This window comes from Arvicanthis niloticus, chromosome 1 (assembly GCF_011762505.2).
Source record: "Arvicanthis niloticus isolate mArvNil1 chromosome 1, mArvNil1.pat.X, whole genome shotgun sequence".
Taxonomy (NCBI): Eukaryota; Metazoa; Chordata; class Mammalia; order Rodentia; family Muridae; genus Arvicanthis; species Arvicanthis niloticus.
Window position 1 is genome coordinate 119865216 of NC_047658.1, and position 13521 is coordinate 119878736.

Genomic DNA, 13521 nt, shown 5'->3' on the forward strand with positions numbered 1-13521 from the left:
CTTGAGCTTCATATGGTCTGTGAGATGTATCATGGGTATTCCAAGCTCTTGGGCTAACCACTTATCAGTGGGCACATACTATGTATGTTCTTTTGTGACTGGGTTACCTTGCTCAGGATGATATTTTCTAATTCTATCCATTTGCCTGCAAATTTCATGAAGTCATTATTTTTAACAGCTGCGTAGTACTCTATAGTATAAATGTACCACATTTTCTGTATCCATTCCCCAGTTGATGGGCATCTGGGTTGTTTCCAGTTTCTGGCTATTATAAATAAGGCTGATATAAACATAGGGACTAAGAGTGGAGCAGAAACTAAAGGAAAGGCCGTCCAGAGACTGCCCTACCTAGGGATCTATCCCATCTGCAGACATCAAACCCAGACACTATTGCTGATACCAAGAAGCACTTGCTGACAGAAGAAGCCTGGTAAACAGGCTCCCAAGAGGCTCTGCCAGAGCCTGACTAATACGGATGCAGATGCTTGAAGCCAACCACCAGACTGAGCACTGGGACCCCAAGGAAAGAGGGGAAAGACTGAAGGAGCTGAAGGGGACTGAAGCCCCATAGGAAGAAAACCAATTATCAATTAACCGGACCTCCCAGATCTTCCAGAGACTAAACCACCAACCAAAGATTACACATGAAGGGACCAATGGCTCCCGCTGTAGATGTAGTGGAGAATTGTCTTATCTGGCATCAATGGGAGAGAAGGTCCTTGGTCCTGTAGAGGTTTGATCCCCTGCATAGGGGGATAGTAGGACAGTGAGTTGGGAGTGGGTGGGTGGATAGGGGAGTACCCTCATAGAGGCAGGGGGAGGCAGGAGGGGATAGGGGCTTGCAGAGGGGAGACCAGGAAGGATGACAACATTTGAAATGTGAACAAGTAAAAGAAAAGGAAAAAGAAAAGAAGAAAAAGCAACATTCTTTGACCAGTGTAGTGAATGGTTTTAAGAGAAAACTCAATGGGGAGGACAGATACATGACATTCTCCCAGAATAAAGTATTATAGTAAAAGGTTTTTCAAGAAAAATAACTATTTATGACATTACACTTAAAAATATGCACATTAGTCCTTCAATAATTAGACACAGCATTAATGGGAAAATTTTATTCCTTAATCAGATTCTATACAGTTAAAAGCAGAGACAGTTCTCTTTTAAAAATGAGAATATATAAAGGTTGCATGCCACTTTACTTAAAATTGCAAATTAGTTTCGTTTTTAAAAGGGGATAAGAAATCACCAGACCATCTGCATTCTGGAGAAATGGAGAACCAAAAAGTTTTAATCCATGAAGCTGGATACTTCAGCAGGCTTAGGCCTGCTCATTCCGGAAGCCTGAGGCTCCCGGAGACCCAATAGTCTTCAGTTGATGTTGAAGAGCTGAAAAGATAAAATATGATGTCATCAGAGGACAGTGATGACAACTATAAATATGTGCTCAGGAAGAAGGCTATCCAGGTGACACTGCTTCTTTGGACCACCAATTGTAGGTCTCAACATAGGTACCACCCACTTTGAGGGCAAGCCCTACTCCACTCAGTTAATCTTCTTTGGAAAGATCCTTACAGACACACCCAGAGTTATGTCTCCTAGACTTGTCTTCAAGTAAGACCAACTATCACAGTACCCAAGAGGGACACCATTAATTCCTATGAGATCTCTACCATCTAGTAACAGACTAACAAGACCACTATCATCTTTAGCAATTTAAACAAACACAGGAAGGCCTGACCTAGAAGCTGTTTAAGAACAATGTGTCTTTAGTCAAACGGGACATGTCCTTGACTGTTTCCTTGGCATATTTTAAGTCATGCCTGACAAAGATGTAAAATATTAGTTTGGCTTCTCCTTACTTTGCTGGCATCGTTGGAACAGCTCGCTCATTTCTTCTTACCGTCATATCTACTTCCCATTCAGGAGGGTCACCAGTGAAATCTCCTCTACTTTCTGCTTCACAGAAAAGAGGAGACCGACTAAAACCGAGGAAGAAAAAAAAAAGAGAGAAATATCACAGGGTGCTGAAGATCTATTCAGACCTTAAGAGTTTAGAAAGCTCCACTCAAGGCCAAATTTCAGTGACTAATAGACTCACTGATTTCCTCTTATTTTTTCAAAACATTACAAAACAATGATTGTTGAGCATGGGTTCATGCTCTGATTCCAGCATTGACCAATCAATAATCTTGGGCAAGAAATTCAACTCCACTGTGCCTGTTTCCTCACCTGAGAATTGATGTCATAGCCATAATTCATGAAGTTGCCATAAGTAACAAATATTTCTATTTGTTCACTTGAATACCTTATTCAAGTGAAGCACTTACAACATAAGCCTATGATATTGGACTTTAAAATCCTAGCTGTGGTGGGCAGCCAAATTACAACTGATCAGGTACAGAAAACATGTGTCAGTAATCAGCCACAAATGAGTCATTTGTATTATCATCATATGCTCATGTGTACAACACACACACACACACACACACACACACACACACATTATAAAGGAAGAGGATATTTAAAGATGATAAGAGCTGAAGGTCAGGGAGGAACAGACAGAATATCTCTGAAAAAGGCAGGATGAAAATGGAAGGACCTCTGCACCCATGAGCTCACAGTGCCTGTGGTTCCCTTCATAAGACCTGCATAAGATCAATCCAAGTCACATATCATGGAATGGGAAGAGGTTTGAGCCCTCAGCCCTAACTGAAGAGTTATTAATACTTGATGGCATCTTGAGGAGGAAGAGTCAGGTTTTTTTTTTTTAATTTGGCTCCTGGTAGATCAATCATACTCTAATGGGTGACCCCACACCCAGCACAAATTGGAAGGGCACAATATTTTTTTTTAAATCAAAATATTAACTATCATATTTGATTCTGTTTTATTGGATATTTTATTTATTTACATTTCAAATATTATCACCCTCCGGAAACTCTCTACCCCATCCTTCCTCCTCCTGCTTCTATGAGGGTGCTTCCCAGCCCACCCACCCACTCCCGCCTCCACACCCTGGCATTCCCCTTCACCGAGGATGTGGAGAAAGAGGAAAACTTCTCCATTGTTGGTGGGATTGCAAGATGATACAACCACTCTGAAAATCAGTCTGGCGGTTCCTCAGAAAGTTGGACATAGCTGAGGACCCAGCTATAGCACTCTTAAGAATATACCCAAAAGATGCTCCAACATATAACAAGAGCACAATATTTTTTAAGTTCAAAGAGAACACAGGCTCCCCTAAAGACATGATATCCTGTGTCTTCCCAGAAGATCCCCTGCACTCAGAGCAGTTGGTAAGGACCCCCCCCCCCCTCAAAGTCCCAGGGCTGCTTCTGGAAGCCCAGTGGACTTGGGATACATCATCCCCCCAAATCCCTGCCCACTGAATACCACTCGCCTTCTGCCTGGTCCTTTCTGCTGGGGCAGACTGCTAGCTAGTCTGCTCCCCTGAAGACACCATATCCTGAGCCATCTCAGAAGATCTGTTGCACTCAGAGCAGTTGGTAAGAACCCCTACCCCAACCCACCCCATCCCATCCTGGAGAACATCTTCACTCAGGACAACAACTTGCCTACTCCTCTGAAAACCCAATAGTCTGAAGGCCTACCAGGAGATCTACTGCAGCCAGGGCAACAAATCAGTAGCTTCTCCATGCCTCTGAAGAGCACCCAGTTAGAAGGCCTCACAGATGGTCTGTTATAGTCAGGGCTGCAGACCTAACAGGAGACCTAAAGCAATCCAGGGGAGACAGACTCCAGACAGAGTCACCCAGACCAGCAAACACCAGAGATAACCAGATGGTGAGAGGTAAGCGCAAGGCCATATGCAACAGAAGTCAATATACATGGACATCATCAAAACCCAGTTCTCCCACCACAGCAAGCCATGAGTACACCAACACACCTAAAAAATCAGAAAGCTAAACTAAAATCCTATTTCATGAAGATAATAGAGTCATTTAAGGACAATATAAATAACTCACTGAAAGAAATACAGGAAAACACAGGTATGCAGGTAGAAGCCCCTAAAGAGGAAACAAATCCCTTTTAAAAAAATACAGGAAAACACAATCAAACAGGTGAAGGAATGGAATAAAGTGGTACAAAACCTAAAAGTGGAAGTAGAAACAATAAGGAAAACACAAACGGAGGCAAACCTGAAAATGGAAAACCTAGGAAAGAGGTCAGGAATTACAGATGTAAGTCTTACCAACAGAATACAAGCGATAGAATCTCAAGTGTAGAAAATACCATAGAAGATTGACACAACTGTCAAAATTCAAAATGATAAAAGTTTCTAACCCAAAGCATCCAAGAAATTCAGAACACAATGAAAAGACCAAATCTAAGAATAATTGGAATAGAGGAGAACGAAAATTCCCAACTCAAAGAACCTGAAAATTGTTGGGAGCCGAGTTTTAGCAGAAAGCAGCTATCAGCTTTGCAGCCATCTTGAGCCATATACCCTGACATGAGACTTGTTTTTCAACAGCCTACAACAGCTGAAGCACACTCTGATATCCCACATATTTTGTTTTGCTGTTTACTGCCCCCAGCTGCAAGGCACATGTGGTATCCATGCCTGCAAGGCATGCAGTTCACGTGCTGTCCACGTGCTATCCATGCCATACATGTCTGTAAGGTGCACGTGGTATCCACGCCTGTAAGGCTTATGTCATATCAACACCTGCAAGGCACATCGTATCCATGCGCCTACAAGGCACGTGACAAAAGCATATAAATACCCCAGATTTCCCTTCAATAAAGGAGACTTGATCAGACCCTCTGTCTTGTCTCCATTCTTCGAGTCTCTTCCCCTTTCTCTCTTTCTCTCTCCTCTCTCTCTCTCTCTCTCTCTCTCTCTCTCTCTCTCTCTCTCTCTCTCTCTCGACCCTGACCCGCAGACCAGAGTGGTAGCTTGGGCCAGGAAACAGTGGCCGCCAAGCATGGAGTGGAGAGGGCCACAACAGAAAATGTCTTCAACAAAATCATAGAAGAAAACTTCCCCGACCGAAAGAAAGAGATGGTCATAAAGGTACAAGAAGCCTACAGAACACCAAATAAATGGGACTAGAAAAGACAATCCTCTTGTCACATAATAAGGAGGAGAGATATGGGAGGGAGACAAAAACTGGACTGTAAAAAAAGATTAAAGAATAAAAAAATAAAAAAAATTTTTAAAAAGACTGGCTCACATTAAGTTACAGTGAGGTCTTTTAAACTACAAAAAAAAAAAAAGAAAGAAAAAAAAGAAAGAAAGAAAAGACAAAATGAATGGAGCAAGTCAGCCTACAGCCTGGGAGCGCTTTCAAACTTTAAACTAGGCTAATTCCTTCCATTACTATGCATTGTTCAAGGCTCAGGAACCTGTCTAGACTGAATGTCATATGTCATAAATGTCATTCTCAGCCCCTCTGCTGGAACCTGTGTGAATCCTGGGGCTGATCCCCAGCAGATATTAAATACCTTTAATTTTTTTCTTTAGATGATTTTGAACATAGAAATCCAATAGTTTGCTCCCTAAAACCCTGCCAAGTTTATCATAACTTTGCTAAGACCTGCTTAGAGTTGCTAATGATCTACACCTTAGACTTTCTCATGGGGATCAACTAATAAGACACAAAAAGAAGCTTAATCTCAGCCTGTGGGTATGATTTGAATCTGCTCTCTCTCCCTGTGGCTTCAGTGCCATGCACCCACCACCTATGCTGGATGCTGGCCTTAATTTGTCTGATATATTTCTGTATCTTTCAGGATTTTTTTCTCTCCATCCTGAGTAAACTTGAGTGTGGACTTGTTTCTAAAGACTTTCATTGATTAGCTAAGGGAAACTAGTGAGGTTTTCAGTCTCTCTGACTAGTACTAGAAAAGTGAATTAACCTCCTTCTTTTTTCCAGCATACTAACACTCTAGGAGATCACTGTAATTTTAAAAACCCAGGGCCAAGGATAAAGAGATTTATATTCCCATTAGGCTTTGGGTCCTCCTACCACCATACCCCTACACCCATGTCCATGCCCACCCTGGGTTGTGTGATTTAACATTTGGGGCTGGGGTCTTTTATCTAAAGGGTAGAGGGGAAGCCAGAGCCTTGGACCTGTGAATGGCATATGGCACTCACCTGTGCAGAACACAGGACAAACGCATCTCAGCTCGTAAGGAAGTATTTTTTGAGATATATGTAAGTTTAGTCTCAAGCAGAGTGACATCATGAAAAACCTACAAGAGTAAAAGAAAATTTTAAATCTATGTTTATCTCACAGATCTCAGGAGACTTCAAAGGATTTGAGTAGGAGCTTATAAGTACTTCAGGTTCTCAAAGAGAGAAGGTCATTTTTCCAACAATTACTCATAGAAAGCAGAACTAATTTCTAAATAAAGAGATGGGCTCAATCTGGTATACTTCCTGGATGTAAAAGCCATATAATACTTGTTTATTGAAAGATCAGATCATTTTTTTCATATTTTTAAAAAATCATGTGCTTACACCTTTTTTCCAGAAGCAGAGTAGAAGGTAAAGTGTTGCTTATTGCAGAGAACAGCAGCTTTCAGATAAGCCAAAGCCCATTTGGAATCAATACTTCTGAGAATTTCACTTAAATAATCAACTCTGGGCATTTGTTTTGATATTGGGACTCATATAATCTATGCTGTCCTTGACAGCATAGGTTACTGGTGTGCTCCACCAAGCCCAGTTTCTGTGCTGTTAGGGACTAAACACAGAGCCTCAGGGATGCCAGATGAGTATTATAGCCACTGGGATGCATAGACACAGCCACAGTCCCTGTGTCCAAGGAAGGGTCCATAGACACTAGTGTTTCTGCTTACTTTATTGACAATGCCGCAGGCGTAAGTACGGTAGGTAAACTCATAGACATCATTTGGCCAGACGGTGGTCACAGGGCAACCAATTCCTAAAAATACTTCATCAGGTTCCATAAAAATATGGGGAAATATCGTAGCCTTAACCCTGAGATAGAACCAGTGGTTGGCACATCGCAGACGAATGGCTAAGAAAGAGAAAGGAGAACATTTCTGTTAATAGGCTGTATGGGAATCATCACAGAACATTTGAGCAAAGCTAGTTAATACAAGGGTTCATCCCTTAAAAAAATAAAACATGTTAGAGAAGCAAGTCTGTAACAGATGATCGCCTGTGATTAGTTCATGCCTAAGAAACTCATATACACGCCTATCTACCAAATATATACTTTTAGTAAGCCTGTCAGAGAGAGAGACCAATACACATTTAAAACATTTTAATTCTATTCTTTTTAGTTAATATTTTTCTTAGAACGAGTCTGACTATGTAGCCCTGGCTGGCCTTGAACTCAGAGATCCACCTGCCTCTGCCTCCCAAGTGCTGAGATTAAAGGTGTGAGCCACCGTGCACCAGTCTCGAAGTCAGCAATTTATACAGCTGGAATATTAGAACACATTTCGATTGTAACATGTGTGATGGACAGAACATGCCCTGCACTCCTGATCACTCCTCCTCCTCTACTAGTCCTGTTTTCACTTCTCTACCCACACAGCCTCAGGGTTCATAAATGCTCAAGGGTTGATGTAGTGATAAGCACTTGTCAGTAACACTGTAACCTACTTATTAAACCATGCTTGTTTGATATCCCTGGAAGACCTGCTCTTTTGTTTGTTTGTTTGTTTGTTTTGTTTTGTTTTAAGGAAATGGAGGAGTGAATCTGGGGAAGAAGGAAGGTAGGGGGAGAGGGACTGGGAGGGATAGAGGGGAGGGGAAACTAGGATGTAATGTATGAGAGAATTTTTTTAAAGTAAAAACAAAACAAAAAAAACACTAAGTGTCAAAAGGGGAAAAAAAGAACACTACAACCAAACAATTTGGTATGCATGAAATTTGAGAGAAGATAATACCACATTCCTCTTTTTAACTCAGAATCTGGAGAAAATATTCACACGCATACACACACACACACACAGACACACACACAAATAACACATTAGAAGTCCTAACAATAAGAACAGAAAATAAAAACAATTTGAACAATTTGCAATGTATTCATTTCATGGATTACAAAGTAGTAATTAAAATAAACCAAATCAATGCTACAAATATCTTTAAATAATACTGAGCCAAGTAAAGCTGTAGAATGAACTATAAATAAGACTTCAGTTGCCTGCAAAACATACTTCTGTTTCTCAGAAGGTGAAGTGAAATTATGAAATATGCAGAGGAATGGCTGACTAGTAATCTTCCATGTGAATAGAGAGAAGATGCTGAGAAGATCAACCACAAGGACTCACACTGTGATTCCCACTGTATCCTAAGTAAACATAAGCAAAAGATGCAAGTCAATGGGAATTTAATAAGTCCAGATGATGAGGTAGTGGAGAGTAATACAATTCCTAGAGCTGTCTCCTTTAAAGAACTTCTAATTAAAAAAAAAAAAAAAAAAACATTAATCAATCCATTAAGAGTCTTGCAACTTCCCTGGCATCAAGACTGTATTGTCTTGTTGAAAGTAATTTGACAAAAATACATAACTTTTTATTGTAATTCTAAACTTTCAAACTAAGACTCTACATTCATATTTAGACAACTAAACATTTTAGTTTGCTTGAAGTAGACTTGTTGGCATTTAAGCTGAGGAAACTGGATCAGTTAGAAACCTTACTACAAGAAGCTGACCTTCCCTCTCAGAAACTGTGGCTCTATAACAGAGAAGGTCAAGGAAGGCTGAGCCACTGCAAACAGCCCTTTCCTGCAAGCCACAGGAAGCCTGGGTTCTTATACTTATTTATTTTTGGATTTTTGAGACAGAGTTTCTGTATATCTCTAGCTGTCCTGGAACTCCCTCTGTGGACCAGGCTGGCCTTGAACTCAAGAATCTCACCCCTGCCCCTGGCCCTGCCCCTGCCCCTGCCCCTGGCCCCAGAGTGCTGGATTAAAGATGTGTACAAGTAAGCCCAGTGAATTCTGGATTCTTAACAGCCCAAGAACACTTCTGTGCTTTCTAGTCCACTCCACTTTCCTTAAAACGAACTGACTTCAAGTATCGAGCCCCCAGAATGTGACATGGTCTGGAAAGAGTCAAAAGAAAAGGGGAGCTGGAGAAAGAAAAAACTCAAGTTAGGACAGTGTCTAGTCTCAGTAGAATTGTGACATTCTAAGAACATGCAACTGAAAGAAACCAATCTATATGAAAAGGTCTAAATGCCACATCCCTCAGCACATGTTAAGAAATTCCAGTTCTCTAAGTCATGAGTGATACCTGACCAATCATCAGCACAAGTCTTCATAAAGGAAAGAAGCAGGAGGAGTCCCTGTAAGCCCAGGAAAGGCTTCATTGCCCAGACTGAAAAATCAAACCCCACAGGGGAAATGAGAGACAGGAAAGAGTAAGAGGCCTTCTTATGTGCTGGACCAGAGGACCTTCAGGTGGGAGTAATTAACTAGCACCTTTAACAGCACATGTGCCTGCAGTTCCTTGTCTGACGTGTAACACTTTAAGTATTGAAAAGCTAGAGTGAACATGATGTAAAACCTGCCCCTGGAGTGTTCTCATAGCACACTTGAAACTCCAATCCAGCTCTCGATCATGGCTGCAGAGAGATGAGACTTCTGCAGGTGATTCACAAGAACAGAAGCCTAACTTTTGTTAGATCTGTACAATTATGTATAGATTAGTTTTATATACTTTCTTAAAACTCCCTAACATCCCAAAATATCTGTGTCTCTGTATCTGAATGTTGAAGGGCTGTCTAAGAATATAATTGTCCTGTGTAGATGAGAATGCAAAGACCCAACCCCATGAGGCCTCACATAATCATCCCACCAATCCACCTCTGAGTGTAGCTCTCAATCAGACTCACCTAAAGAGTGTTCTTTTTAATACACCACGGATGAATTACATCTGTTCTTTTTTCTGACTGAGCAAGACTAGAGTGGGACATGGAATTTACATTTCCAAGTTCCCAAGTTACACTGATACTAATACCTTCAGAATCTCTGGGGCATGGGGACTTGCCTTTACAGAGCATGCTACGTTGATGCTCGTTAGCAGGTTTTGTTTGCAAACTTAAAAAAATACACACATCACCTGAGTACCTTGTTACAGAGCAGGTTCTAACTCAGAAGTGGAGGTAAGACCCAGAGATGCTGAAGTTGTAATAAATTCTCAGGTGACACCAATGACTCTCTAGGACTACATTTCAAGTAGCAAGGCCTGAAAATAATTTACACCACATTTAAATGCCTTTCTTCCAAATGAAAAGTGACACTTCTCCAAAATGAGAAGTTAAACTCTCACTATGAAAAACATCTTAAGTGCACAGTTGAGTGTTGGGAATGTAACTTCATAGTGTGAAACTTATCTACTTTTCGAAGCCCTAAAAGTTTGATTCCTAGCACCCCAAAATATCAGATCCAGGCTCATCCTACTTTTTCATCTCTAGATCATCAGTTATTTGAGTTCATAATATTATAGCATGAAAGACAGAGCTACTGAAAGGTAACATGACTAGAGGACTGTACCATTTCTTGACTGTATTGCCTGAAATGTATTATTGCACTAACAGTCTTTTCTAATAGAAAGCTGGGGTTGTAACTGAAATAGTAGACATCTTGCCTAGCATACACAAACCCCTTGGTTTGATCCTCAGCACTCCAAAAATTAGGTGTGATTACGCATGGGGCTACATGAGATGCTCTCTCAAAACAAAACACACATACCAAAATAATTAATTAACTAATTAATTAATAACAGTTTTACATAGTCACTATCTCCAGGTCTTAGTAAATCTATTGCAAAAATAAGAGACAAAGATGTAAGAATAGAAAAAATGTAACTATTTACCACTTAACAATTTCTTGAGGTTGGTGAGTTAGTCCAGTGGTAGAGCACTTGCCCAAAAAATCTCAAGATCCTGGGTTCAAACCCCAGCACTTTAAAAAAAAGAATTTCTCAAGTATATTCAACCCACTTGTAGTACAAAAACATAGTCAACCTGAAGAAGTTCTTATATTTGCTGTCAAATAAATGAACAAAACATTCTACCATACTTAAATAATCATGTGTTCTCTCTCTCTCTCTCTCTCTCTCTCTCTCTCTCTCTCTCTCTCTCCCTCCCTCCCTCTCCCCACCCCCAACCGTGTGTGTGTGTGTGTATGTGTGTTTGTGTCTGTCTCTGTGTCTGTCTGTCTGTCTGTGAACATGCATTAGCAAAGGTTCAGTCTGGAATACAATGCTATCACCTATGGTCTCTATACATCTAAATTTCAGCATCTTAGATAACTGGGAGTTTGCACCCTGGGACCTACTTCTCCCCTTTTATATCCCTGCTATTTTTTATTTCTTAATACAATAAGGATGTATGCATCCAATCTCTAATTTTTCCTCTGCTTAAATTTATATAAATTCTCAGTTTTAAAAAATTCAAAGTATGGGAAGCTGGAGAGATGAATAAGCAGTTAAGATCACTATTTACTCTTCCAGGGCAACCTGTGTTCAACTCCTACCCACATGGTGGCTCACAAGCATCTGTAACTCCAGGAGACCCAACAGCCTCTTATGACTTTCACAGGCACACATATAATGTACAGACAAACATGCAGGTTATATATGTTAGTTAGTGTTTTTAAAACCCCGAGTACTTCTTTTTCACTAAATGGACACAGTGTCAAACTGCCATTAAATGTTTATGTTTGTGCCCATAGTTTAGCATTGCTCTCAGGTTTCATCAGAGAAGTTCTGTTTGCAGTGGGCCATGGTCAGTGCACAGACTCACAACTAGTCAGGGGGTTGAGAATAAGTACTGTTTGGAGTTTATCCCTAAATGGGCATCTACATTACCTTCACCAAGGTTCAAGGAGCATCTCTGTAGAAATGACCTCTATATGTACAGACATTCAAGGACCATCACATAATAAAGGCAGAAAGGATGTAAGATCTGGGGGACAGGGAGAGGAGATGTAAAATGTCCTCCAGAATGACATAGCTGTTGTACACATAAACTCACAGGAGGAGTGACTATTCTCAGGATAAATTGTACAAGATGACGTCCTCCAACATACCATTACAGATGAAAGAGAGGCTCGTAAAGTCTCACCCTTCCCTGAGGAACAATAGGCAATTAATGATTGCTGGAGGAGGGGAAGCCATATTCTTCTGTGATGGCATATATTTATATATACATACACATATACACTTCATACACACATGCATACCTTCTGGAAAACGTTAGAAAGAATCACAATATCTATATATCACTAAGGAATATATTAGTTAAGCATTTAGATTTATATTTTTAGCAAATTTTGTACTTACATTTTGAATCATTTCATGGATTTTCTTTCATTTTGGCTTTGTTTTAGGTCAGAGGTTTGAGACAGGTTTTACTATGTAGTCCTGGCTGTTGTAGAACTCCTTATATAAACCAGGCTGGCCTCAAACTCACAGAGTTCTGCCTGCTACTGCTTCCTGAGTTCTGGGATAAAATGTGTGTGCCACCACACCTGGCTAGGGGATTTCTTAAAGTTGCTTGGTTAACAGAACTCTTCCCCCTTTCTGCCCCAACATACTTAGGTGTCAAGTTTGCTATACCTAGTTTAACTTTTAAGATATTGTGAAAAATTAATGATATTTTCAGAACTATCTATCTGATGCCTCTCAAACTATCTCTGAAATGGAAAAAAACTGAACAGCATAGTATAGGAGGTTTGAGCTGGAAGCTGCATGTTTGATGTATTACAGTTTTATTCTAGGTATACATAAAACTTCTCTTTCATGCTATAATATCTTTTTCATGTGTATAAAACTGTTTTTCAGATAAGTCTTCCCCGGACATTTTCACATGCTCATTTTACTGTTGGTTATATTAAAAAACATAATACTAGCATCCTGAACTTGTACAATAAATACTAGTGTAGAAGTTTAAAAAACATTTATTGACATGCCTGGAGAAAACTTAAGACTTTTATGGTTTGTTGGTTTAAATGAGAATGTCCTCCATAAGCTCATATATTTGAATACTTGCTCCCCAGTTTGTGGAACTGTTTGGGAAGGATTAAGAGTACGGCTTTATTGGATTGGAAGAGGTGTGGTCAGTGGGCGAGGGTTCTGAGATTTCAAAAGAATCCCCAGTGCTCTGTGCCGCTCTCGGTCTCTCTCACTTTCTCTGTATCTATCTATCTATCTATCTATCTATCTATCTATCTATCTATCTATCTCTCTATCTGCCTATCTATCTATCTATCTATCTGCCTATCTGCCTATCTATCTATCTGCCTATCTATCTATCTATCTATCTCTCTATCTATCTATCTATCTATCTATCTGCCTATCTATCTATCTGCCTATCTATCTATCTATCTATCATCTATCTATCTGCCTATCTCATGGTTGTATCTCTAGATGTGAGCTCTCAGCTATTGCCCCAGCACCATGTCTGCCTGCCTACTGCCCAGCTCCCCACCATGATAGTCATGGGCTCTTTATTTCTGAACAGTAAGCCCCAAATAAATGCTTTCTTTTGTAAGTTGCA

General features: G+C 40.3%; 1 protein-coding gene across 1 annotated transcript; it reads right to left on the minus strand.

Annotated features, from left to right (window-relative positions):
- Positions 1 to 1196: 1196 nt before the first annotated feature.
- Positions 1197 to 9327, minus strand: LOC117704500 (oocyte-secreted protein 1-like). The gene is made up of 5 exons (XM_034496672.2): positions 9252 to 9327; positions 6832 to 7013; positions 6125 to 6222; positions 1860 to 1979; positions 1197 to 1386 (listed from the first exon to the last, which is right to left on the minus strand). The coding sequence occupies exons 1-5, from the start codon at positions 9325 to 9327 to the stop codon at positions 1329 to 1331; spliced, it is 534 nt and encodes a 177-aa protein (XP_034352563.1). The 3' UTR covers positions 1197 to 1328.
- Positions 9328 to 13521: the final 4194 nt, after the last annotated feature.